The 27,147-nt window shown below is 44.6% G+C and overlaps 1 protein-coding gene across 1 annotated transcript; it reads left to right on the forward strand.

Annotated features, from left to right (window-relative positions):
• The first annotated feature begins 519 nt into the window (after positions 1-519).
• LOC311238910 (activin receptor type-2B-like) lies at positions 520-25,822 on the forward strand. The gene is made up of 11 exons (XM_084327104.1): positions 520-684; positions 2,972-3,179; positions 4,061-4,173; positions 5,756-5,907; positions 11,904-12,047; positions 12,746-12,889; positions 14,224-14,372; positions 15,745-15,859; positions 16,967-17,105; positions 21,098-21,228; positions 25,572-25,822. Exons 1-11 carry the CDS (start codon positions 633-635, stop codon positions 25,764-25,766), a joined length of 1,542 nt encoding a protein of 513 aa, XP_084183230.1. The 5' UTR covers positions 520-632; the 3' UTR covers positions 25,767-25,822.
• Positions 25,823-27,147: the final 1,325 nt, after the last annotated feature.

Genomic DNA, 27,147 nt, shown 5'->3' on the forward strand with positions numbered 1-27,147 from the left:
ACGGGCTAATCGCAGATAGAAAGTGGAGCAATAAGGGAAGACTCCCATCAAAAATCAAGCATTTTAATTGGAAATGTCGGGCTGGAATCGGGTGTATATTTTGGGGATCTGTATCTCCCACCAGTGTCGCGCTAAGGTCACCCTCTCTCTCTCTGCCTGAATGCCTCTTTGTGTTTACACATCCGGGTCTCCCTGCTGAGCCTGCTCCCAGCCCCTTCCCCATTTAGAAGCCATTTTGGACACAGATCAGTAACATGCATGTAAACCCCGACCGACCTCCCGACGCACTGCTGCCACTATTCAACCGGAAAAAAAACGTAAAACAAGCCCGGTAGCCGTCGTCGCGGATCGTTCGAACGACACTTCAACAGTCGCGACGCGGAATGGTGCGATTATTAACGGGACTAATAGCCTTTGTGTAGGCAATTAATCGTTTGTATCTTTTTTTTTTTTTTTTTGCAACATTGTTGCGCCGCGCGGCGGGCTGTTGACACGCGCCGTGGTGCTGGAGGAGCCGCGAGGCCTGCGCTCCGTGTGATCCGCGCTCAGAGCACCGATGTTCGGACAACCTGACTCTTAATGTTCGCGGCGGAAAGGAGAGCAAATCTCTGTCTTCTGTTTCAAAAGAGAACATGTCTTTTTCGTGGCTGACTTGTTCGCTTCTCCTGGGAACTTTGTGTGCAGGTAGGCTTCCATTGTTGCTGGGATGTAATTACAACACTTTCTCGCCGATCACCCGATACATCAAACACGCATTTCTTCCCCCCCTCTCTCTCTTGTTGTATTAATAATAATAATCAACCTGCCTAGAATCGCGTTTAGACATTTGAACTCTACGGACGAAGGTGGCGTTATTTCTTTGCTACTGAAACTTTGTTTGCTTGTGTTGTTTATTTGCCTATAAAAGCATAGATCCCACCATCCAAAAGGAAGACTCTTATCTATTGTCGTCCTGTCTCTACTATGGTCTGTTGCTTGCATGAGGCCTTAAGGCTATTTCTTTTTGTGATCAATCTTTAAAATGTTAACTATATATATATATATATATATTTAAATGGTTGGGTGATCTACCTCGTCTACTACACCAATTAAAGGCAAAAAAAATTGCACCTACACTTTGAAACTGTTGCATTCCCTGCTTTAGCCTTGACTGCGGTGTGAATAGATGGCAGCAGCTGCAACAACATCCTGACACATTATCTGTTACATCCCAGGGTTGCAGTCTAAACTACACCATTTAAAATAGAGGGAGCTCTTTGATGCCCCCCAAATAAATGATAATCGATTAAAAAAATCATCAGATCAGACATTTCTCCGTGTCGTGTCTCAATGTTTCGTATTTGTCCCCAAAATCGGGGTTATAGGCTGCTATACTGTTCCACACAGATCCGTTTCCAAGCCTGTGGCGTGATACCACGTGAAATTGAGCATGAGCTTTGTTGTCTTTTGTTTGGCACATTTTCAGGAATGCAGCCGATGTGCTTACTGTGGGATAGTTGTTTTTTGTGTTCCAGGCATATAGCATGTAATCCATTTCCCCACGTTTACTTCGATTCCATCATCATATGTAAATGAATTGGGGGGAACAATGGATCTTCTCCTCTCTTGCCTTCGCTCCCCTCCTTTTTGTGTGTGTGCCGTTAAATTGTAATATATGTATTTATTAATTGTATTTATTTATTGAGGATCGGCTGTCTCCTTTTTTTTTGTGTGGGATTTCACTAGGATAATACCTTCATGGTGGCAGATTATGGCTCGAATATATAGGCTGTGTGTGGCTAAAGCTGTCTCTCCAGGATCTGTTGTTGTGGGCTTCACTAAGTGAGAGATGGTGGGGGGTTGGGGAGTGATCTAGTAGTAAAAGTCTTTTTGGGTCATGTGACCACTGGAATCAGCAATGCCATCTCGGCTCAGTGGACCGTGGTGCATGTGTTTTCCCCCCTTTGCTATGTTGTGCTTCCCTCTTATCATAATGAGCGTGCAGAGGTGCTTACAATGTGTATGATGGCATTAGAAATGATTGTATTATGTTTGACCAGGTAGCTACTACTGGCTATAGGCGAAAATACATTTATTTAGGTGTGTGTTGTGTTGGGCTGAGGGGGTAACGTGGGGGGATGGGCAGCAACCTCCTAGGCTGGAATTTAAAGAGGCAGGCACTATTTTTTTTTCTTTGAACAAAGATTTGGGAATGAATGTCTCAAGTGATATTTTGAAGGGCATCGTTGCCCATTGTCTGGCTTGTTGTCCCATTTCAACATTTTTCAAACCCATCCCTTGTGCTTTTTGGTCGGATGCCGGCGTTCCTTCATATTATACACCAAATAATACACCAACAATTATGAAAATAAAAGGCATCGATAGATTAGGAAATGGACAGATTTGGTCAATTTCAACTCGGTACAAGTGGTTTGCTTGCCAAAAAACATTTGTCTGCCTGATATTTTTTATCTTCTGTGGACCTAAGGAACATTTAGAGCAGTCCTTTAGATACTAATAATGCAGACGCAACATCTTATCTGCCCCTCCAGATGTGCTTTACTCAAGGAGGAGGCAGCCTTCTTATCTAGAGAAGTGGCATGGCATTGCGTCGCCACGGCGTGCGTTGTCTTTGCATAGTATGCTATATCATGTTGGCATGTTCTTATCTGTATAGTTTTTCACCATCTAGTTATGCTCATAAATGATTTTGTGGTGAATTCAATTATGCCGAGCTTTCATCCAGGAGCACCACTAAGCTCAGAGAGAGGAAGCTCCTTCCACTACAGAGAGCGCTCACGGCTTGGCCGCACGCCAGCCCGGATGATGGAAGTCTCGCTCGGGAGAGATGTTCCTCATAGTAACAAACGGATCTCAGAGTGCCGTCTGCACGTCCGCAATTGCATTTCAATTCATTAGGATCGGGGCGGGTTGAGTGCGCGATATATCATTTTGAAGCCGCCTCTTCTCCTCCTCCTCTGGTCCGTCTCAGGGTATAGTCTGGGGGAAGCGGAGACCCGGGAGTGCGTCTACTACAACGACAACTGGCGGACGGAGAGCACCAACCAGAGCGGCTTCGAGCGCTGCGAGGGGGAGAAGGACAAGCGCCTGCACTGTTACGCCTCCTGGCTCAACTCCTCCGGGACCATCAAGCTGGTGAAGAAAGGCTGCTGGCTGGACGACTTCAACTGCTATGACCGGTGAGGCCACCGGCCCCTTAGGTTCCACCACGTGGATTGAGTTCCACGGCACTAAAGGGCTACTGGCCTTGTGTAGGTAGACGGGTAGTACACAACACTTAACACGGCCAGGGGTTGGGGGTTCGATTTCCCCTGGGATGGCCCTTACTTAAAAAAAAGCACTCATTGTATAGGAGGGCACATATAGGATACAAGTGTCCACCGTTCACATGTAGTCGCTGGGCTGACGCTTTTATCCAAAGCAACTTACAAGTTCTGTACGACAGGTCCGCAGGAAGGGTACAACTCTGGCAACTAAGGGTCAGTAAGATTGTGCGCCAGTGTCGAACTTGAGTGCTACAGTCTTGATATATTGGCATAGTAGTAGGTAGTAATATAGGCAGGTCCACCAAATGGCACATGTCACACAAACGTTAAACGGCCAATTTTCCACTGTCGACTAAAAACACACCTTCAAAAAATATCAGATTTATTTTTTTATATTTTATTTCTACTATACACTTATACTCCTACCGATCGTGCTAATATGTCTATACTGATATGCGCTCAAGAGGTGTGACACTCAAGTTCGACACTATTTGAGAACAATGCCACTGACTATTAGCTGCCAGGTGTACCCCTCCCGCTGACTTGTTGTTCACATTTTGTAAGTCGCTTTGGATAAAAGGGTCCGCTAAATGACTAAATGTAAACATAATGCTCTTTCATTTCCTCAAATTCTGGTAATATTTCAGCTCACAAGAAACATGAAGCTCTGTTTTTGTGGCCCGTGAAGCTCCCTCACGCTCACGAGAGGTGTCCTTAATGCGGTCACTCGGTTAAGGTAATTGCGTCATTAATCATGTGCGGTAATGGGGCTGTGTGTCTTCCCGTTATTACAGGCAAGAGTGTGTCTCCATGGAGGAGAACCCACAGGTCTTCTTCTGCTGCTGCGAGGGCAACTACTGCAACAAGAGGTTCACCCACCTCCCCGACATCATAGGCAGCGGCCGAGGTGAGTGGGCGACGGCGGGGCGCGAAATGCCATGAAATATGAACGTCTTCCTTCCCTCCTCAGTGACCCGGGAGCAGAGGATATCATCCTTACCCGAGTACTCGCCGTTTCAACTGAACTCGGGGGCGGTTTTTTGAGGGCGCTCGCTCGAACACATAATACTATGTCCACCAAAAGTGCTCGTTTGTGCCACTGAAACGGAAATCTCCTCCTCTGAAATTCCACGAGGCATGAGTCATTGTGGGAAACTGTGGCGCATGGGATAGTACACTTGACGCTACAGTGAAAAGTTTGTGTTATCTAAAAGATAATGACTGTGGTTTGTGTTTGCAAGTTTCCAAATGGTGCCAACTAGTCATGCATGCCACGGTTGTTACTCGGTGTTCATCCACCCAGTACATTACTTGCCCCTTGCCCCCCACCTGTGTTTTTTCTTCTTCTATAGAAATAAAACCCATTTAGTCCATTTGCGCATATCGGTGCCCACCACGTGCATCAAATAAATAAAACCTCAAATTTGTAAAATACTAAGCGCGTTATCAATACTTAGTCGGACAACATTATAAGCTGAACGTGGCATTATGTTTGTGGAGTGAGACAATAGAATCTGTAGCGTGTGTGTGACTCCGCACAATATCTTGTTCTTGCTACTGCCATGCTCTTTTTAAGATGCGTTAAATATAGATTTCCCTGAACAGTTACTCGAGCACTACTGGAGTAATTAATGCGAGTACTTGATCTGGGGAAACATTACTCGTGCTCATCCCTAATATCTTACCTGGTTGTGCTGTAGACCTAGAGGTGCTCAGACTGTTTGACGTGGAGGACTAAGGGCTAAAATCAATGTAACCTGGGTGTGGAACCACAGGCCAGAGAATATGATTGGACATTGATTATGTGGAAATGTGTTTATATGTATTATGCAATCATGGTGTAATTATGACTTGTGAAAAGCAGGCCATCTTAAAGGTGCTGTAAGTGGTGTTTTCTTTTTGGAGAGGGACTGGGAGACCCATGTTACTGACCAGACGATCAATATATCTTGGGATGTTCGATATTGGCTTTTTTACCGATATCCGATATACCGATATTGTCCAACTCTTAATTTCCGATACCGATATCAACCGATACTGATATATGCTTATAAAACGTAATAATTTCAGGTAATTAACATTACATATATCTTGTTATTAATTAATTAACACAACATTATGCATATATATATTTTTATACCGATATTTTCCGATATTACATTTTAATCCCAATATCGGCCGATAATATCGGTAGGCCGATAATATCGGACATCCCTAAATATATCTGTTATGGCTGTTGGAATGGAGAGCTATTTAACACATATTCTAACAAAAAATACCACTTATAGCACCTTCTTAAAAATCACACCTCAAATGTAATTAAACGGCATCAGAGAAGACAGACTAATATATTTGATTGTGTGAAATGCGGCCTTTAGATGGCCGAAAACACTGTCGAGGGCTAAAAAAACAAACCCTTTATAACTTTTTTATATATATATCCAAGCCACAACGACTTGATCCACTGACGTCCCCCTCTCCTCTCCCAGTGAAGATCCGGCCTCCTCCCCGGGTGCCGTCGCTCCTCAACGTGCTGGTCTACTCCCTGCTGCCCCTCTGCGTGCTCTCCCTGGCCCTGGTGCTGGCCCTCTGGATGTACCGGCACCGCAAGCCCCCCTATGGACACGTGGACCTGAGCGAGGTGAGGGGACCTTCTCTCTCTAATCTTTCTCCACAGGAGTGAAGCGGTGGTGCTCGAGCACACAAAACGTATAGGCTGTAAAACTGAGAACATGTTTTTATATTCGGGGGGGGGGAGTTTGCTCTGAATGGGGTAAATCTGCATTTTGCTATGGTGCTCCTTGCTCCAGGGGCGGCAGTGGCTCAGGAGCAGTGATGCGTTGCTCATGGGACGAGGTTGCACTCCGTGCAACCAAAGTTTTGTGAGCAGAAGCGCGTGCACGCACACGCCAGGGTTTCCGTGTCCTGGAAGATTTCAATCTCCCGGACAAATGTGAGAAATTCCGGTCAGTTTATTTAGCTTAAAAACAATTGATAGGCAGGCTATATAAAGAGTGACATCCTCAAGGCATGTAGATTTATAATATTTTAACTTAAAACTAGGCTACTTTTGCGTATGCAGTCATTAATATATTCCAAATAAAATAAGTCCCTCGAGACTCCGTGCTGCTGCTGACTTGAAATCAAATAGGTGTCTGTGGGCAGTCGGCCCGACATTAAACAGCAGTCTGTTATAATAACTTTTTTATGAGCTAACGAATTCCGTTATATTGGACATTTGTATTAATTATATCAAGCGAAGAACTGAGAAATTTGGCAGAGAGAGACTGCAACATTATCGTGGGGTTCAACGTTGCGTGATCGCTGAAACCAATGACAATCTCCGCCTCCCAACGAAGCGATAAACTAATCCCAATAGTATGCAACTGCAGAGCCGCAGAGCCAGCGGTGCTATCAGGTCCGGTCTGGGGGCGTGTTGCTTTTTAACAGCGGAGGAGTGCAAGAATGTGACAATTTGACCATGTGACCGCGGCAGCGCGAGAGAGCGGCAATGCGGAAATAGGCTGTCTATTGCCATTCTCTAAGACAAACGCTAACCTTAACCAGCTCCTTAACAGCGCCTAAACTTAACCGTTCTAACCTTAACCAACTCCGAAACAATGCCTAACCTTAACCTTAACCTTAACCATGCCTAACCTTAACCTTAACCATAGAAAGAATATTGCCATTCTCTAAGGCCCCGTCCACACGAACGCTGGGTTTAATGTAACCGTGATTGTATGTGCGCAGTTGCACTGTTCGGCCACACACAACCGGGGATTTGCTACACTGCAACCGCGGTCTTTTGAAACCGGTGGCCAGGGCGAAGTTGTGCGGTTTTGCAGTTGCGTGTGGGCATAGCAACCGAGGTTATTCCCAGTGTTTACAGCAGAGCTGTCGCAATTATTTCCCATGTTCACGGCAGACCGCGGGGTAGAGAGATCATAGCAGAGCCAGCTACACCAGTGTTTACAGCAGTCCCAAGTAGCGTTATATGAAAATGATTGTAACAAACTTTTGTTCGAAACGTATCGTCTGTGTTGAAGAGTGTTGTGATCGACTGATGTCTTGTCGCCGAATTCTCCCCTGGCTGGACCTCGACTCCGTCCATTAGTCCAAACATCAGAACTATTTCTGGGAGTCACTTGCAATATCGCGCTATAATTAATATAATTTGCCGTCCTCCTCAGATTGCTTATTCATGTGTAACACGCACGGTTATTTCCAGTGTTTACAGCAGAGCTGTCCCAAGTAGCTGCGGCTACCAACGTGTTGTCAAGTTATTGTTATAAGGAGCCCAGTCCAAAACTACAACAGTCTGCATACCCTTAACAATTGTGTGTATTGAGCCGTATTGTACCCATTCTGCAATCTGTTAAATAAAGTTTTCATCCATTTCTACTAGCGTTAACGTTACTACGTTAATAGCCTCGATGCTAACTATATACATGGAGAATGCCATTCAATTTAGCATGATGTAGCTAACAACACCGGCGGTCTTTTGTGAGACGAAACTATCCGCTCTTGGTGGTAAATTGTGTTGCTGATGGTTTTGTTTCATCAACAAAATGAGAGGCAGAACACACAGTGAATGTATCCGTTTGTTTATTGCAGTTTCTTTCTTTGCTGAAAATAATATGTTCCGTTGGCAAAATGATCCAGTCCAGCTGTGCTTCTAAACAGGAAGTTTACTTCTTCTTCTTCAGTTAATTAATGGCAGATCGCGACCCAACAGGAAGTTTAGTGAGCGTTCAGTCTTTTCTGATTGGTTGAAATGGCCTTCATGTCTGAACAACATCGCCGCCTACTGCTTTGGCATTGTATTACATTGTACTAAATGTATCGGTTGCTGGGTTCCAGCTCTGCCGTGAGTACGCAGTTATACACGGTTGTCCACCTGTGTTCACCGTGTGGACGGAGTTTTATTTTTTCAAACTTCGGTCATATTAAATCCAAACTCTCGTGTGGACAGGGCCTAAGACAAACTCTAACCTTAACCAGCTCCTTAACAGCGCCTAAACTTAACCGTTCTAACCTTAACTAATTCCGAAACAATGCCTAACCTTAACCATGCCTAACCTTAACCTTAACCATAGAAAGAATATTGCCATTCTCTAAGACAAACTCTAACCTTAACCAGCTCCTTAACAGCGCCTAAACTTAACCGTTCTAACCTTAACCAACTCCGAAACAATGCTTAACCTTAACCTTAACCATGCCTAACCTTAACCGGCGAAAGAATACACGTTAAAAAAAAATTTGATGGGATTTGAACTTGTCAACAACGGACCGCAGGACCGCTGCGCTGCCAGGTGAGCTGTGCTTCGAATGAAAATCATGGCGGATTAGGGCGGTTACATAATGCCGCAAGCTCTGCCGCTCCGCTCTGCGGTTGCCGCGCCTGCCGCGGGGCGTGTCGCAGCCAATCAGGGAAAACGCGGAAGCAACGGCAGCACTGCTCCGCTGTTAATAAGCAATAGGCCTCCCGGGGACCGCTCAGCAGCGCCACCCACCACCCAATGGCTGAATTAGAGTATTGCACTGTGCGGGCACAACTGTGAGCTCTGCGGCTCTGCAGTTGCATGCTTCTCGCTAATCCAGCATCAAGCTCCCGCCCCGCCATTCTCATCAGCAAACCACAGGTCACGAAGGAATTATTTTCACAGGACATTATGACCGGAGATATTTAAATATGTCGGACTTCAACAGATTTCTCCAGTAAAAAAACGGTAATTACCGGACAACGGAAACCCTGGCACACGCACGGATTGTGCACGCGCGTCCACACAGGAATGTGCTGCACTCGACTGATGCGCCAACTCGCAGTACCCACCTGGCTACTTTGCATATCGATAGCGCCGGTCGTCAGGTGTTGCATTCCATTCGTAGAGGCAATTGGGCACTGTTTTTAGTCTGTCCTTATGCGAGGGAACATTTATGCGCGCACGCGCCTGGGAGCGCGGCGTGCACGTGGCGTCATTAGCGTGTGTGCAACCAGTGTGGATATGAGCATCGCAACACTGCTCAGGAGGTAGAGCGCTCATGGTTATCGGAAGGTTCCCTGTCCTTGAGCAAGGCCCCTAACTGCCCCCGACGAGCAGGTTGCCACCTTGCATGGTTGCCTCCACCATCGGTGTGTGAATGTGAGGCATAAGTTGTAAAGTGCCTTGGATACAAGCTTTATATAGATGCACCATTTACCATTTATTAATGGGATGAACTCCAACACTCCTTAAAGCTTGAGATGCTCTCCTATGTTGCAGAGTTTAAAACCTTGATCTCCAACCTTTTGTCGATCAAGTTGTATGTGTTTTAATTTATTTGTTATCCTTGCTTTTTGCCTCGTCTTGTTGTCTTACGTTATGATTTTATATGCTGTGTGATTTTTACATTTCTTTTGCTCATTTCTTTATGACGTGATTGTAAATGAGGGAAACCTCAGTTGCCCTTCGAGTTTGAAATTAAATGAAAAGGGCATTTGGCAAAACACAATCTGTTAAAGATGATATCAGTGTTTTTCCTCTACATTAATTTACAGTGGTGGACCGCCACCGCTAGATAAAATGGGAAATTAACAAAACATAATAATTTCTTTCAAAAGGCACAAAGGGAGCCTATAGGCCCAGTGCTTAGAGCTAGTGCTTTAGTCATAATGAAGTATCCAAATCTGAACCGTTCTAGTGCTACAACCAACACTTAACGGCAACAGGGATAGATGTGGAACAAACGCCAAAAATGACCCCTCGCCGCCACCGTCCAAAAAACAATCCAAGGGGAGACCCTGTACATGACCATAAAGCGTGGTGTATTTGACCATATCCTCTAGGGGTGTTGTACATGACCATAAAGCGTGGTGTATTTGACCATATCCTCTAGGGGTGTTGTACATGACCATAAAGCGTGGTGTATTTGACCATATCCTCTAGGGGTGTACATGACCATAAAGCGTGGTGTATTTGACCATATCCTAGGGGTGGACGGTATAAACGGTATACGGTATAAACGGTATTAATTTGCTCTACGGTATGGATTTTGACTATACCGTGTAACCGGTAGAGCAGCTCTAAAATAGCAATGACGTCATGTAACCACAGCGTGACTATTTCAATCGCATTTGCCCCTAAAAATAGATAGAATTAGTCATAGATAATAGATATGTGCAAACTGGAAAAAGTTATTTAGGAGGCTTCGCGCAGTGGGCGTGTCAACACGCAATTGTCATTTCATAATAAACACATATCACCGCGGCGCACAGCAAGTTTCAATTTCAGTTCCTGGCATTTTTAACCAGTGGAGAAAGGTAAGAGATGTCCCTATCGTTTTTCTTATATGAATTATTCTACGTTAATAAAACATACCTGGTGATCAACTACAGTTTGCTGTAAACATTATGATATGCGTGTAGTGTTATGATAACGACGGCTGCAGCGGGAGCCGGGAGGACGGCTGCAGGCAGCAGTGGATTTGCGAATAGCATGCAGCTGCAGAGCCGCAGAGCCAGCGGCGCTTTCAGGTCAGGTCCGCTCAACAGCGCCCCCCCACCCAACGGCTGAAAGCTGTGACCAGACCTGAAAGCGCCGCTGGCTCTGCGGCTCTGCAGCTACATATGCTTCTAGCAAAATCCAGCATCCAGCCCGGCTGTTTGCAATGGGAGCAGCACGGACTCGGGACTTATTTTATTTGGAATATAATGACTTTATACGCAAAAGTAGCCTAGTTTTAAGTTAAAATATTATAAATCTACATGCCTTGAGGATGTCATTCTTTATATAGCCTGCCTATCAGGCAAAAAAATTATTCTAACGGAAACACTGATACCGTGATATATACCGTTACCGTCTATGCTTCAAATTATACCGTGATATACATTTTAGACCATACCGTCCACCCCTGCCATATCCTCTAGGGGTGTTGTACATGACCATAAAGCGTGGTGTATTTGACCATATCCTCTAGGGGTGAGACCCTGTACATGACCATAAAGCGTGGTGTATTTGACCATATCCTCTAGGGGTGTTGTACATGACCATAAAGCGTGGTGTATTTGACCATATCCTCTAGGGGTGTGGACATTTCTCGATTCTAAGATGCATCGCGATGTGGACGATTCTGCATCGATGCAGTGACGGAACATAATCGATTATTAAAATGTAATAATTTTTACTCTCTTGCTAGCTTTTATGTTCTTTTACAATGTAGCGCTTTGGGATTTGCTCCACAACTATAAAGCGCCCTAAAAATCAAATATATTATTATTATTATTGTATTATTAAAGCTAGTGCTCTGCATCCACTCAACTTATCGAAAATACAGCATCAGACTATTCTAGTATTGAATCGTTTTTTTTAACAGCTGGGTATCGAGATACCTTTCTAGTATATGCAACACTAGTAAAGACATTTATTTTGACATTCTGATTTAAGAACTTTCTAAATAGAAGTTTATTTATCTGACTGCTTGTATTAATTGATGAAAAAGTGCAGTAATATAGATTATAAAATTGAGGATGTAATATATTATTGAGCTGCATCGAGATGCATCGTAGAATCCAACCGAATCGAATTGTGGACGGCTGAATCGTAATCTAATCATGAGGCCGGTGTATTTGACCATATCTTCTCCCCGTGTCTTCCTCAGGATCCTGGGGTCACGCCTCCTTCCCCCTCGGTGGGCCTGAAACCGCTGCAACTACTGGAGATCAAAGCAAGGGGCCGCTTCGGCTGCGTGTGGAAGGCCCAGCTGATGAGTGAATATGTTGCTGTGAAGATCTTCCCTATTCAGGTGAGTCGAAATCTGAGTGGTAATCGGAAACGCACAGAGTAAAATGACTGTACGGGGAGCCTGTCTCTGTAACGTTGATGCTGTCAACAACGGTCACAAGGGCTATATGACCCCACAGGACAGTGTAAGTAAAGTGGCTAGTAAAGTCATAGGGAAACCACAAAAACAATTGTCTGACTTACATGTACTTCGGAATGGCTCAGCAAATATTGTATTGATCCTTTGCATCCCCTTCATAGTGAGTTTGACAAGCTTCCATCTGGAAGGCGCTATAGAGTTCCCCTAAGACGTCTTTCATCCCACATGTCATTGCTCTGATGAATTCCTAGCTTTTCATTTTAACAACGGTACTGGTTAGGTAGCTGAATATCTGTCTGTGTTTGTGTTGTTGTTTTTCATTTGTCTATGTATTAGGCTGTTTTGGGCCAATGTCTTTTGTGCCTGTATGGTGTTTGTACTGTATTGTCTTGTTGATTGCAACCATGGTGAAGCCAAAGACAAATTGGCCAAAAAAATCTATTTATGCTAGATCATATTGTAAATATAATATATACATTCAATATGTAAATGTATTGAACCATCACTATGTGCATTGATGACGGCCAAGAACATTCGCCGCATATTGTTGTAGTGCTTTTACCTTTGACTGACTGAGGGGGTCTTTGTTGTCGTGTGTGTGTGTGTGTGTGCACGTGCAGGACAAGCAGTCATGGCACAACGAGCGGGACATATTCTTGACTCCTGGGATGCGACATGAGAACCTACTGCGTTACATCGCTGCGGAGAAACACGGAGCCAACCTGGAGACGGAGCTCTGGCTCATCATGGAGTTCCACGAAAGGGTGAGTGAGGGAGAGAGTGTGTGTGAGAGAGAGAGAGCACAGTGGCCCAATCCCTGAGATAAAACATTCACTGATCGGGTTTCTGTGTCTTAAGTGGCCACTGGGATAACGTACTGCGAGTGCCGTAACCGGTTTGACAGTGACAATATTGTTTCGTGTTTTAGGCTTCATACTCCTATTATCCTGGATGTTTAATGATGTATAACTTCGAGGTTTAAGTAGATTGTCAGCTTCGATTTGAAGGTCCCCCCCCCCCAGCCACTGGATGAACAGCTACATAATTGTACAAGGTCGTCCCGTTTCAGTATTTGTTGACTGATTCAAATTATATTCAGTAGTCATTCTTTATATGTTGATGGGAAATCTTCATGTGCAGTGACCTCCTCTATACATCTCATAAACGCCACCAGATATTGTTGTCTGTCTGGCATTTCTTTTGTATTTCGGCACATCTGTGGTGTGTGAGGATTATACTGCTGTTGCAACGCTTGTCTTGACATTGCTGAGAGGAAGTATAGGAGAATATGGATAAATTGGAAAAAGTAGCCTGCTCTCTCACTGGAAAAGGGACCGAGATTGATGTAACCAACAGATCCGGGATCAGATGTCTTCTCTTGTCAAATAGGGATGCTTCAGATCAATCGCAATGAAACTTCAGTCTGTTGTGCGTCTCTTGCCCTTATCAAGTTGATGTTTGAGTGAAGTGTGTGTCTGTGTGTAATCAAAGCCGTCGCGATGCTCTTGACCACTAGTACCAACTTGTTAGGCTGTGATCAGATTGGATGCCTTCGCATCGAGCAATACCACTGAATACCGTTGCTACCTCAGCTAACGTTACATAAGTTACATCCATTACTACCGTTAGCATTGATGGCTGACGCTAACCAACGTTGGCAACTATATCGATACTATTTTAAACATCGACAGCTGTCCATTTATCTTCAGATACCTCAGAGAGAGAGAAGGCAGTAGAGAAGAGAAAGCCATGATTATTTGAAGCTGATCTGTTAATTCAGACCTTTATTTACTTCTAATTTATCTCAACCATGTATTCCATGAAACCTCAATAATAACCATGTGTTCATATTACATCAGTAATTTACCATAACCATGTGTTCCATATTAAATCAGTAATTTACCATAACCATGTGTTCCATACTGCCTCAGTAATTATTACAAGAGAAGTGTAGTCACAGCTGAGCTCAACATAATACGCTTGATTTAAGAAAGAGACGTTGACCTTCAACTCCCTTTTGTGTCCTTTCCTCTCCGGTCATCACAACGTGTTTCCTGTGTCATAACCTGGCTCTTTCTGCTTTGTGGCGTGAACACAGGGTTCATTGACGGACCACCTGAAAGGCAACCCTATTAGCTGGAGTGAGTTGTGTCACATAGCAGAGACCATGGCCTGTGGCCTGGCCTACCTCCACGAGGACATCCCCAGCTACAAGGGAGAGGGCCCCAAGCCCACCATCGCACACAGGTACGGATGCTGTTAACTTGGAGGGTTTGTTAGTGATGGGCTATAGACATCATTGTCTTGCAAAGGTATGGACACTATTCACTTGGAGGGTTTGTTAGTGTTAGCATATAGACATCATTGTCTTGCAGAGGTATGGATGCCTTCACTTGGGAGGGTTTGCTAGTGTTCGCCTATAGACACCATTGTCTTGCAGAGGTATGGATGCCTTTACTTGGGAGTGTTTGTTAGTAGGGATGGGCAAAACTCACAAAATGACTATTCGATAGTCACTGGGAACTATTCACATTCTAATTGGACCCCCTCCCCCATATTAACATATGATTTTGTTTTTACTAAATAGCGACGTGTCGTAGTCAAACAAGCGAGTTCTCTGGCTGCTGTCATTGCTAACATTAGTGGACCAATCTAGCGTAATTCCGGGAACAAAAGCATTCATTCTGAATGTTACACCACTGATGCTTGAAATGTGTGAGCTTAGTGAAACTATTATTTTAGCGAATATCGTTCTGTCTCAAAAAATACTGTATGCCATGCTGGGTACAGCTCGCTAGCTAGCCGACTAGCATAACAGTCTGGCAACAGGCTCAGCTGAACAGAACAGAAAAGATGAAGAAGGAGAGACCGGAGATGTTGCATTGTAGCAACGTTTGCCATGTTGTTTCACTAAGGAGAAACCCTCAAACCCCCGCAACTACCACCGACGGCTAAGAACCTTGGTGGAAGGCTAACTTGAGCTTTACTCCGATGCACCTTTTCATTGATTAAACGCAGAGACAATGTTTCGACCCGTCTGGGTCTTTGGCAGCGCGTCTCCATGTGAATATGGATGGTATTGGCGGTATTGATCATAATTCCATCACGAGGCGTCTTGGTCAACAGAACAACGTGCGATTGTGATCAGTTTGCAGGAGATTCTCATTTAACAACTGTGGCCAACGCCGTGGCATTGTGTCATACTGGTCGTCATGGCGATGCTGTGAATTCCTAGCTCCTGTCTCAGTGATCTGTCCTCCGAACTCCAAAGCCTATTGGATTTAAAATGTATTAGATCCCATTCCAATGTATTGTCATTATACAGCACAAGTACAGTACAACTGAAAGAAGTTTGGCATCCAACCAGAGTGCAAATGTAACAGTAAAGTGCAATAGTAATATACAATGTACTGGTGATTTAAACTGGGTATAAAATATACATATTAGTACTACTGAGTATAGTGATAATCGGATGTATGTACAGAGTTGTAGTATTAATATGTACAGTGATACAGGTATTACAAATAAGTAACAACCTCAAATAAAAGAGTTGACGTAATTGAATCAAATGTTATGACTGTGACCTCACTTGTCCTTTGTACTGAATGTCATTTCCCAGGGACTTCAAGAGCAAGAATGTGTTGCTTCGAGATGATCTGACTGCAATCATTGGAGACTTTGGGCTGGCTGTGCGGTTTGAGCCAGGAAAGCCCCCCGGAGACACTCACGGCCAGGTATCTGACGCCTACGTGTTACTTTTCACATGCACATGGGCTATACATACACACACACACAGTCCTCATGCACAACAGTCATGTGGCACAACAGTGGCTCAGGAGGTGCCCGGTTCGATTTCCGGCTCCTCCCGGCAGTGTGTTGAAGTGTCCTTGAGCAAAGACATTTTAACTCCTAACTGCTCCCGATGAGCAGGTTGGCACCTTGCAGGTGTAACGGAGGTCTGTGAGTATATCCACAGTCACGATGGACTTCAAGTGTTGTGAAGTGACTGTGGCACGTAGCGGTACTGCAAGTAAACTCATCCACCCATAAAAGGCATGCAGACACGTTACCAAAAGGTGAATGGACCTGTCTCAAACCCTGCCCCTTTTCTTGATCCTCCAATCACAGCTGTCGCTTACCTCGGACAAACTTGGTTTGGAGGATCAAGAAAAGGGGCAGGGTTTGAGACAGGTCCATTCACCTCTTGGTATAGTGGGCTGCGATGCGTGGTGCCGGAGACCCGGGGTTCGAGACTCACTCGGGGCAATCCCTTAACAGGGGTCGAACTTTAAACACAACGCAGAGATGGCAATACGAGCCCCGGCTACACATGGTCGCCTCCGCCATCTGTGTGCGAGTGAATGGGTGAATGTGAGGCATATGTTGTAAATATATAATAATGACATATAAATGCAGTCCATTTATGTAGGACTGGGCCATATATGGTCAAATTTCTTTTCTTCCTTGTTTTGTTTTTCTACACTACAAATTACAATGCGATTTTTGATCATAGTTGTACCTATAATTGTCATAGTTGTACTTTATTCAAAATTGTCTTGTCATCCAATTTCCGTTCCAAATACTTTATAATACTTCTGCAGTGTGCGATTTCCATATACTTATTTTATTATATATTAGATGAAAATGTATAGATCATTTTGGTTTTCACTTGCCTACCATCAGAGGCTTGGGGTTTCAGACCCGACAGTAGGGTGGTCTACACCCTCCCCAGACCCGACAGTAGTGTAGTCTACACCCTACACATCCTGTGTTCTCAGGTGGGGACGAGGCGCTACATGGCTGACCTCTCTCCCTCGTTACAGTACTTCCTGTGTTCTCAGGTGGGGACGAGGCGCTACATGGCTCCAGAGGTGCTGGAGGGGGCCATCAACTTCCAGCGGGACTCCTTCCTGAGGATAGACATGTACGCCCTGGGCCTGGTGCTGTGGGAGCTGGTGTCACGCTGCACAGACATAGACAGTAAGTCACACGCTGCTGCACAGACACAGACAGTAAGTCACACGCTGCTGCACAGACACAGACAGTAAGTCACACGCTGCTGCACAGACACAGACAGTAAGTCACGCTACACAGACAGTAAGTCACGCTACGCAGACAGTAAGTCACACGCTGCACAGACACAGACAGTAAGTCACGCTACGCAGACAGTAAGTCACACGCTGCACAGACACAGACAGTAAGTCACGCTACGCAGACAGTAAGTCACACGCTGCACAGACACAGACAGTAAGTCACACGCTGCTGCACAGACACAGACAGTAAGTCACACGCTGCTGCACAGACACAGACAGTAAGTCACGCTGCACAGACAGTAAGTCACGCTACGCAGACAGTAAGTCACGCTACGCAGACAGTAAGTCACGCTACGCAGACAGTAAGTCACGCTACACAGACAGTAAGTCACGCTGCACAGACAGTAAGTCACGCTACACAGACAGTAAGTCACGCTACGCAGACAGTAAGTCACGCTACGCAGACAGTAAGTCACGCTACACAGACAGTAAGTCACGCTACACAGACAGTAAGTCACGCTGCACAGACAGTAAGTCACGCTGCACAGACAGTAAGTCACGCTGCACAGACAGTAAGTCACGCTACATAGACAGTAAGTCACGCTGCACAGACAGTAAGTCACGCTACACAGACAGTAAGTCACGCTGCACAGACAGTAAGTCACGCTGCACAGACAGTAAGTCACGCTGCACAGACAGTAAGTCACGCTACACAGACAGTAAGTCATGCTGCACAGACAGTAAGTCACGCTACGCAGACAGTAAGTCACGCTGCACAGACAGTAAGTCACGCTACACAGACAGTAAGTCACGCTACACAGACAGTAAGTCACGCTACGCAGACAGTAAGTCACGCTACACAGACAGTAAGTCACGCTACGCAGACAGTAAGTCACGCTACGCAGACAGTAAGTCACGCTACGCAGACAGTAAGTCACGCTACGCAGACAGTAAGTCACGCTACGCAGACAGTAAGTCACGCTGCATAGACAGTAAGTCACGCTACACAGACAGTAAGTCACGCTACACAGACAGTAAGTCACGCTGCGCAGACAGTAAGTCACGCTGCGCAGACAGTAAGTCACGCTACGCAGACAGTAAGTCACGCTACACAGACAGTAAGTCACGCTGCATAGACAGTAAGTCACGCTGCACAGACAGTAAGTCACGCTGCACAGACAGTAAGTCACGCTACACAGACAGTAAGTCACGCTACACAGACAGTAAGTCACGCTACACAGACAGTAAGTCACACGCTGCACAGACAGTAAGTCACGCTACACAGACAGTAAGTCACGCTACACAGACAGTAAGTCACGCTACACAGACAGTAAGTCACACGCTGCTGCACAGACACAGACAGTAAGTCACGCTACACAGACAGTAAGTCACGCTACACAGACAGTAAGTCACGCTACGCAGACAGTAAGTCACGCTACACAGACAGTAAGTCACGCTACACAGACAGTAAGTCACGCTACACAGACAGTAAGTCACGCTACACAGACAGTAAGTCACGCTACACAGACAGTAAGTCACGCTACACAGACAGTAAGTCACGCTATGCAGACAGTAAGTCACGCTACGCAGACAGTAAGTCACGCTACGCAGACAGTAAGTCACGCTATGCAGACAGTAAGTCACGCTACGCAGACAGTAAGTCACGCTACACAGACAGTAAGTCACGCTACACAGACAGTAAGTCACGCTGCACAGACAGTAAGTCACGCTGCACAGACACAGACAGTAAGTCACGCTACACAGACAGTAAGTCACGCTACACAGACAGTAAGTCACGCTACGCAGACAGTAAGTCACGCTACACAGACAGTAAGTCACGCTACACAGACAGTAAGTCACGCTACACAGACAGTAAGTCACGCTGCACAGACAGTAAGTCACGCTACACAGACAGTAAGTCACGCTACACAGACAGTAAGTCACGCTACACAGACAGTAAGTCACGCTGCACAGACAGTAAGTCACGCTGCACAGACAGTAAGTCACGCTACGCAGACAGTAAGTCACGCTACGCAGACAGTAAGTCACGCTACGCAGACAGTAAGTCACGCTACGCAGACAGTAAGTCACGCTACGCAGACAGTAAGTCACGCTACGCAGACAGTAAGTCACGCTACACAGACAGTAAGTCACGCTACACAGACAGTAAGTCACGCTACACAGACAGTAAGTCACGCTACGCAGACAGTAAGTCACGCTGCGCAGACAGTAAGTCACGCTACACAGACAGTAAGTCACGCTGCACAGACAGTAAGTCACGCTGCACAGACAGTAAGTCACGCTGCGCAGACAGTAAGTCACGCTACACAGACAGTAAGTCACGCTGCACAGACAGTAAGTCACGCTGCACAGACAGTAAGTCACGCTGCACAGACAGTAAGTCACGCTACACAGACAGTAAGTCACGCTACACAGACAGTAAGTCACGCTACACAGACAGTAAGTCACGCTGCACAGACAGTAAGTCACGCTACACAGACAGTAAGTCACGCTACACAGACAGTAAGTCACGCTGCACAGACAGTAAGTCACGCTGCACAGATGGGGACAGTAAGTCAGGCGTCTCAGGGGCTCAAAGGTCCTCCGCCTCCACACTCATTTATTAAACCAGCGCTGTGGAACATTTTCATGGAAAAATACCATTAGGCTGAGTGAGAGAAAAACCTTCATGGAAAAATACCATATACTGCAAATGAGAGTTGGGCTGAGCGAGAGAGAACCCACCCGTCGGCGATGCGTGAAAACTCAATGGAATTGGCCGTTTCCAATTAACCTTTTTGGTTGTGACCTGTGGGGCGGGTATTAATTCATTATGTTTGACAGAATAAAAGAAAAAAACTGTTTGCGACCTGTGGGGCGGCCACGTGGCTCAGGCGCTAGAGCGGTTGTCTGCTAATCAGATGGTTCCCGGTTGGATTCCGGCTCCTCCCGGAAGCGTGTGGAAGTGTCCTTGAGCAAGACACTTAACCCCTAACTTCTCCTGATGAGCAGGTTGGCACTTTGCACAGGTTGCCTCTGCCATCTGTGTGAATGTGAGGCATAAGTTGCTTGGGATAAAAGCGCTATATCAATGCAGTCCATGTAAACACTGAGCAGTTACCTCTAACGGCCACAGTGGGCCGCAATTGTGTACGTTTATGAAAGTTACAATGTGCTGGTTTAAATGTAAGTCCTTCTCTATTTTTGTGTTGGAATGCAGATTAATTGGTGTTAAGGTACAGTAGCGTCTATATTGAATGTTCGGCCTGCGGTCACTCACCGGTGAAGTACGGATCTAGTGTTAAGCTATCGTTCCAACTCCAGCGCGTCACCATTGAGTAGACTAGAGACTACTGCCTAACGTCCACCATTGATGGACTAGTTGCCTATACTGAATTTATACCTATTGCCTTCACTGTCTTTGCTCTACACTGTAATCATAACTACCTACCTCAGACTATAGTCTACCCATATAACATCTGTATTATAGCATGTACAATATTGCTGTATATATATATATTTATTCTTACTGTATTATATATCTATCCACATCTGTCTGTACATACCTGTAGATACATACAATCCTTTTTACATACCTGTAGATTCTATATCTGTACATATTCCTTACCTACTCATACTAGTTATGCTGCTGGCCAGTATGACTTACTACCATAGTGTCTTTATACCTGTATCACTGTACATATTAATACTACAACCCTTTAATGAATACGTTTTAATCACCTGTACATTGTATATTACTATTGCACTTTACTGTTACATTTGCACTCTGGTTGGATGCCAAACCTCTTTTTGTTGTACTCGTGCTGTATAGTGACGTAATACATTTGTGTATCTAATCTTACTACTATCTAATCTACTGGACTAGACTGCCGCCCGATGCACTTTCCATCCTGTTGACACCCCTGCCCTTGTTTCCAGGCTCGACCGGCGAGTACATGCTGCCGTTTGAGGAAGAAATAGGCCAGCATCCCTCCCTGGAGGATCTGCAGGATGTGGTCGTGCACAAGAAGATGCGTCCAGCCATCAAGGACTGCTGGCTCAAGCATCCTGTGAGTAACGGTGGAAACATGGCTACTGTGTTTACGGGGTGGGGGCAGGATGTTGCAGCACCCTTTCCCAGTCCTCATTACTGGTCGGCCAGTGGGCGTGGCGCAGCGTTCTTTCATGGCCTTCTCGAGGCGTTTTTTCAAACGTGAAATGATCCAGGGTTGATCTAACGTTGACATATTTTGACCAGATTGCGTACCATGTGCTTTTATTGGTTGGGGTGGAAATCGACACCCGCCTGTGACAGCCCTGATAACTTGTGCGTGTCTTATCTGAATTGGCTCAGACTTGGTGGATCGGCTGACAGTCAGACAAAGACCTACACGATTTTTTTTCATCGGTTTTAGCTGTGTGTGTGTGTGTGTGTGTGTCAGCAACATTTCTGACTGAGGGAAGCTGGGCACACAAGCGAGGTTGCCGCTAGGTCTGATGTCACAATAAATACTCGATTCCCTGTTTCGATGCCGGAAAAAAGCCAGAACTGAAAATGTATCTGTCTGATATACGAGAGGAAATCTTTATGTTTTGGCTGGGTCCGTAATGTCAATCCCTATGAAATTCAGGCGATAGCTTGAATCTAATATTGGACTTCCTCTTATAGGCACATCATGTTGTTGTTGTTGGTGTTCTACTTTTTAAACCCTACGGCTTTGATCACATTGGACGCCTTTTTGAACGCATCTGCGCCTTTTTACAGTGGTTTTGTTGAGCCAGGTGCACGCCTCCAAACGACACGCCTCGCGGTTTTCAAGAGACTCTTTTTCGGGGCGCGCTCGGTTGAAACAGTTTCATCTTTAGCCGCGGAGCGCACGGACGTCAATGTCGCCTTCTTGTCGACGGACCGATCAAATCAAGCGAGGGGAGGGATTACAAATCGGAGGTATCTGAAGAGAAATCGACATGAAAACAAACCAATCGATAATGAAGGAGAAGCTAATTTTGACGGGTTTCCAACAAACCTTGTTTGTACGACCAGGTCTCACCACGACGATATATGAACGGCAACACCTGGGGGGCTGTGAGCAGTGGTGTTTGTAGCTCGCTTGTATAACGTTAGCTGAGGTAGCGACGGTAATCGGTGGTATCACTCTTTGCCTCGTCATTTCATTCCCCAAGCTATGTACACCGTCCGCTGACCGTATGGAAACGGGAGCAGCAGCCCTGCTAGCGAGCAGTTGCTCTGTCTGTGTGTGATTGTATTACATAGCGATGGACTCGACAGTCGGCTATTGGAAAAGGCAGGGCATTTAATTTCCTCCCGTCTAAACTCATTGAATGAGTCAGGATGCCGGCCTCTCAGACAGAGGATGAATCCGTTTCCTCACTCGGCCAGCGGGACGGCCCGGTGAAGTGTGCAGACTCGCGCCATTGATTGTTTTGCGTCGCTCATCGAGGATGATGTCGTTCATGTTGCTGGAGGCGTCCTGTGGTGCTGCTCAACCTGTCAGGGTTCTAGGAGGAAACTGTAAACTATAAAAGAAGGAAGGGTCGTCAGTCAGAATAACAGCGTTTTATACTCTGCTTGGTGCCAGACTTTGGTGCCAGTTCTGTGGAAGCCTGTATTAAAAATCCAAAATGTACTAGCTATCTGGGGAAATATACATCAACCAATATATCAAGCGTTAGCTAGTTAACTATGCAACAAATTGCTGTTGATTCTGACATCTGAGGTAATAACCTGTTTAAATGAGGAGATGGCTGATCCCATTCAACTCGAAGTCGGCGAACTGAAAGTTTCCGCACTTGTGCCAATGTGCGTTTTCACGTGCTACACAGTGACGTGATGACCCTTCCTTCTTTTATAGTGTCCTTTGTTACGGTCGAGTCAAGTGTTCCTTTATTAATCCCCTTGGGGAAATTCAAGTGTCATGGCAGCATTGCGGGGTACAGGTGTGATAGGTAGTAATAATAATAGAACATAGAACAAAGTGGACGTAGTAAATGCACCTAGTAATGATAGTGATAACGGTAGTAGTAGTGAACAGTAGTGTAGCAGGATTTAATCAAACAGTAGTAATGCAGGGTATTAAGTATTAAATTCATAATTCTCAATTTAACCTCTTAAGCCCTAGCCATATTTTCCGAAAATTCGCCTAAATACCCAAGTAAATGGAAGGGGCATTTGCATGTTTTTGGTATCTAGGGACATCTATGGACCTCAGGGAGTGTCAGAAATATATATATATATATTCACGTCAATATTTGTAAGAGAAAAATGGTTGGCCTATGTTTGTATGCGGCTGGTGTAAGCTGGGTAGTGTAGTTTTATGAAATGTAGACGTCCATCGAAAGCCCTGGGTCTCCTCTTTCTTAGGACTACAACGATCTCATGACTGCTTTCCTGTCCTCTCGTCTAAACCGTCCGTTTTCCGGTGCAATGCGCAGAGATGTTCATAAACATATTCTGCTAATAACACTTAAAATCATTGGTAAACAAACCTAGTGCTGAAAATATACACTTTGACTGCTGTTTTGATAGGGCAACACCACTTAATACGGATTGTATTGATCCATTAGTGACGTGAAGTAAATCTCGTCCCGGTATTAGAAAGTCTTAAATTTAATTTGCACAGGGCTGTCGGAAGATTCAATTATATTAAATATATGAAATATTTATTAAGATGGGATTTGTGCACAGAGTCTGTGCAGTGTTTATTATTAAGAGTCAGATAGTCCTACCAGTTCTCAAGTTCACCAACTGCTCTCCAGCAATTGTCCCTGTGACATCATTCAGACTACGTAATATTATGGCTCTCCTCTTGTGTATTGGAGTTCTCCTCCTGGAAGGTGTGCTGACGGGACAATGTGTGCTGTAACACAGGTGTAACCTCAGAGTGCCCTTCTAGTTTGGTTTGTTAAGAGTAGGGATGGGCATCGACCTTTTTAATATTCAAAATTTTATTATAAGAAATCGAATAGTTCATGTGAATATCGTTTTATTAAAAAATATATATTTCCCCTTTTTTTTTACCTGCACCTACACTGTGTAGTGTATTGAGAGGGGACCCTCTCAATTACACAGCTTAACGGCATGCTGGATACTAGGGATGGGCATTTTTAAGAAGAATCCAGATAGATTGATCGCATGCTATACTCGAGTGATCGTGTATTACTCGAAAAGGGGAAAAAACGCAAACAATTTATAAATACATTTAAAAAATTACATTTTTGTTAATTTTTTTTTTACTTACTTTTGTTCATTCACATATGTTTAAGGAAACCAACAAACAGTTATAATCTTACACATACATGTGAAAGAAAAAGAAAAAAATTATTAATAATTTAAGATCGATTTCTCATAGCTACGAGTAATCGATTACTCACGCCCATCCCTACTCGATACAGCTCACTTGGTAGCCATGTAGCATAACAGTCTGTTAACGGCTGGGAGAACAGAAAAGAAAAAAACCGCAAGGAAATTACTAAATCCAGATTCAACCCTGCCATTGGAAAGAGGAGCATTTCCCTATCCATAGATGTATGATTTGGCCATAATAAGGTCAAGTTCAAGGTCAAATATGAAATTATAATTAAAATCGATTATCATTAATTACTGTATCTACAAATCCTTCTGTTTAATCATCTTCCCGCGGTTCATTTGCTTAGATTTGTTTTACACGTGATCTCAATAAGGTGGTGAATGAGCTCAGTGAGCATTTTCTCGTGCCCCGCAGATTTAACATGATCAAAGATGCATAAATCATAATCCATATTCTCCTTTTCTTCATTACAATTTACTCCTAGTAACAGACACAATATTTCTGACACTGGAAATACATACCCCCAGGTCCCTAGATGTTCCTAGATACCAAGAACATGCAAATTGACCTTGCAGAAGTGGAGCAATCTTTCATTTACTTAGGCATGTACCTTTAGGCGAAAACGGTCTACAGATTAACAGGATAAGGTACATGTACATTACAGTGAAATGCTTGGTTTTGTATGACCCTCCTGAGATTGTGCTTCATACAGTAAAAAAGAATAAAGACCAAACACTATACAAAACATACAATATACAAAACTAAAGTACAAAATGCAACAAATACAAAAATGAGGTAGAGATGTAGTACAAATATTTTTGTAATAAATAGATAAAATATGGTGTAGTGTCTAAAGTGAATGTTAAAGGTGAATGTTTAAAGTGAGTGTGTGCATGTGTGTGCAATGCATGTAGAATGGGTGAGTTAGTGTTGCATAGTGTTGTCATTGAGCATCCTGATGGCCTTGGGATAGAAGCTCCTTTTGAGTCTCTCTGTACCGGCCATGAGACTCCGGTAGCGCTTGTCTGACCAGATTAAACATGGCTTCCTGTAACCTTCCTGTGCTCTTGTGTTCGCGGCTGCAGGGCCTGAGCCAGATGTGCGAGACCATCGAGGAGTGCTGGGACCACGACGCGGAGGCGCGGCTCTCGGCCGGCTGCGTGGAGGAGCGCATCGGGCAGATCTCCCGGACGACCAGCAGCACTACCTCAGACAGCCCCGTCTCCATAGTGACGTCGCTCAACGACGAGGACCTACCTCCCAAAGAGTCCAGTACCTGAGTGGGGTGACGGCCACCATCACACCCAAGCTCCTGACTTTTAATTTTTTTCTCAAATCCAAACTCAGCGGATCTCCGTGAATATTTAAAAAAAGAAAAGAAAAGAAAAAGAAAAAGAAAACAACTTGAATGCAGCTGCTATTTTTATCTCAATATTGGTCTTTTCTTTTTTTTCTTTTTAATGTTTTTTTTTTGTTTTGTGTTTTTAAGGATTGAGTCGATTTTACTAACACATCCGTCTGCTGTAGTTAAAGAGAAGTAGTAATAAGCTATACGATGGGCACGATCTGATATACCCATGTGTCAAAATCTTAAAATTCTGTCATTACCTCATGTATTTTTTTTATTTTTTTTTTGTTAGTCTATATTTTATTACCTCATGTTTTTGTTGTGTTGATGTTGTTTTTTTTATTTTATTTTTCTCTCTTCCCATCTGGTCATGATTGTCTACGGCCAAACAAACAAACAAACAAACCCATGCTCAAACCTCGGACGACGCCCAGGAGGAACCCTTCTCAGACTGTTAAGACAAGATGTATCTTCCTCGGGCGACTGAAGCTTCTCCTTTTCAACTCGAGTGTGTTCCCTTATTTTGATCTGTGAATACCCTAGAAAAGGAGAGAGAGGGATAAAAACAGCAGCTCACCTTTTCTAGTGAGAGGGAGAGCGGGAGGGAGGGAGCAAGCAGGGGGTGGGGGGGCAGTTGTATTTGACGATTGGACTTTTGAAGATTCGGGACAATGTATCCTTGTCTCCTTGGGAACTACCTCTCAGGTATCCAGTAGGCCTACTTTGGAAGCGTTTTCTATAAGTTACGAGCCAAGCTATCTAGCTAGCTACCATGGACTATTCCTGGATTCTTTATTTTATTTTTTATTATAATTTTTGTTGGTAAAAAAAATGCAGAGTTAACTCCTGTGCCAGTGATGGATGCTGTCTGGAGTTGCAATGTTACACATTCTTGATTTTTAACTACGAGTGTGTGTGTGTGTGTGTGTGCGTGCGTGCGTGTGTGAATCCGAGGACTAAGTGGCGCTCCACTGTCGTGGAGGGCGAGCGGGGGTGCGGGGTGGGCTGCGGGTCAGAACTATTGGACGGGGCGGTTCAGCTCGTCCTCACGAGGGCCATACTTGAGTAGGCAACATGTCTGTGTTTTTATCTTTTTGTTTCTTTTCTCATTGGTGTTTTTTTCGTCACTAGACTCAGTCAAGACACCAGTCCCAGATACCTCAGTCAGCGTATGTCATGCAAGGAGAGAGAGAGCTCATTTGGTTGCCTTGGTCTCAAAATGCAATGCCATAGTGTACCATAACATGACCATAACATGACTATAACATTGAATGTCCGTTATGCTGCTGTGACTATTCCAGGATACTCAAGGA

This window comes from Notolepis coatsorum, assembly GCF_963971535.1.
Source record: "Notolepis coatsorum genome assembly, chromosome: 13".
In the NCBI taxonomy this organism is placed as follows: domain Eukaryota; kingdom Metazoa; phylum Chordata; class Actinopteri; order Aulopiformes; family Paralepididae; genus Notolepis; species Notolepis coatsorum.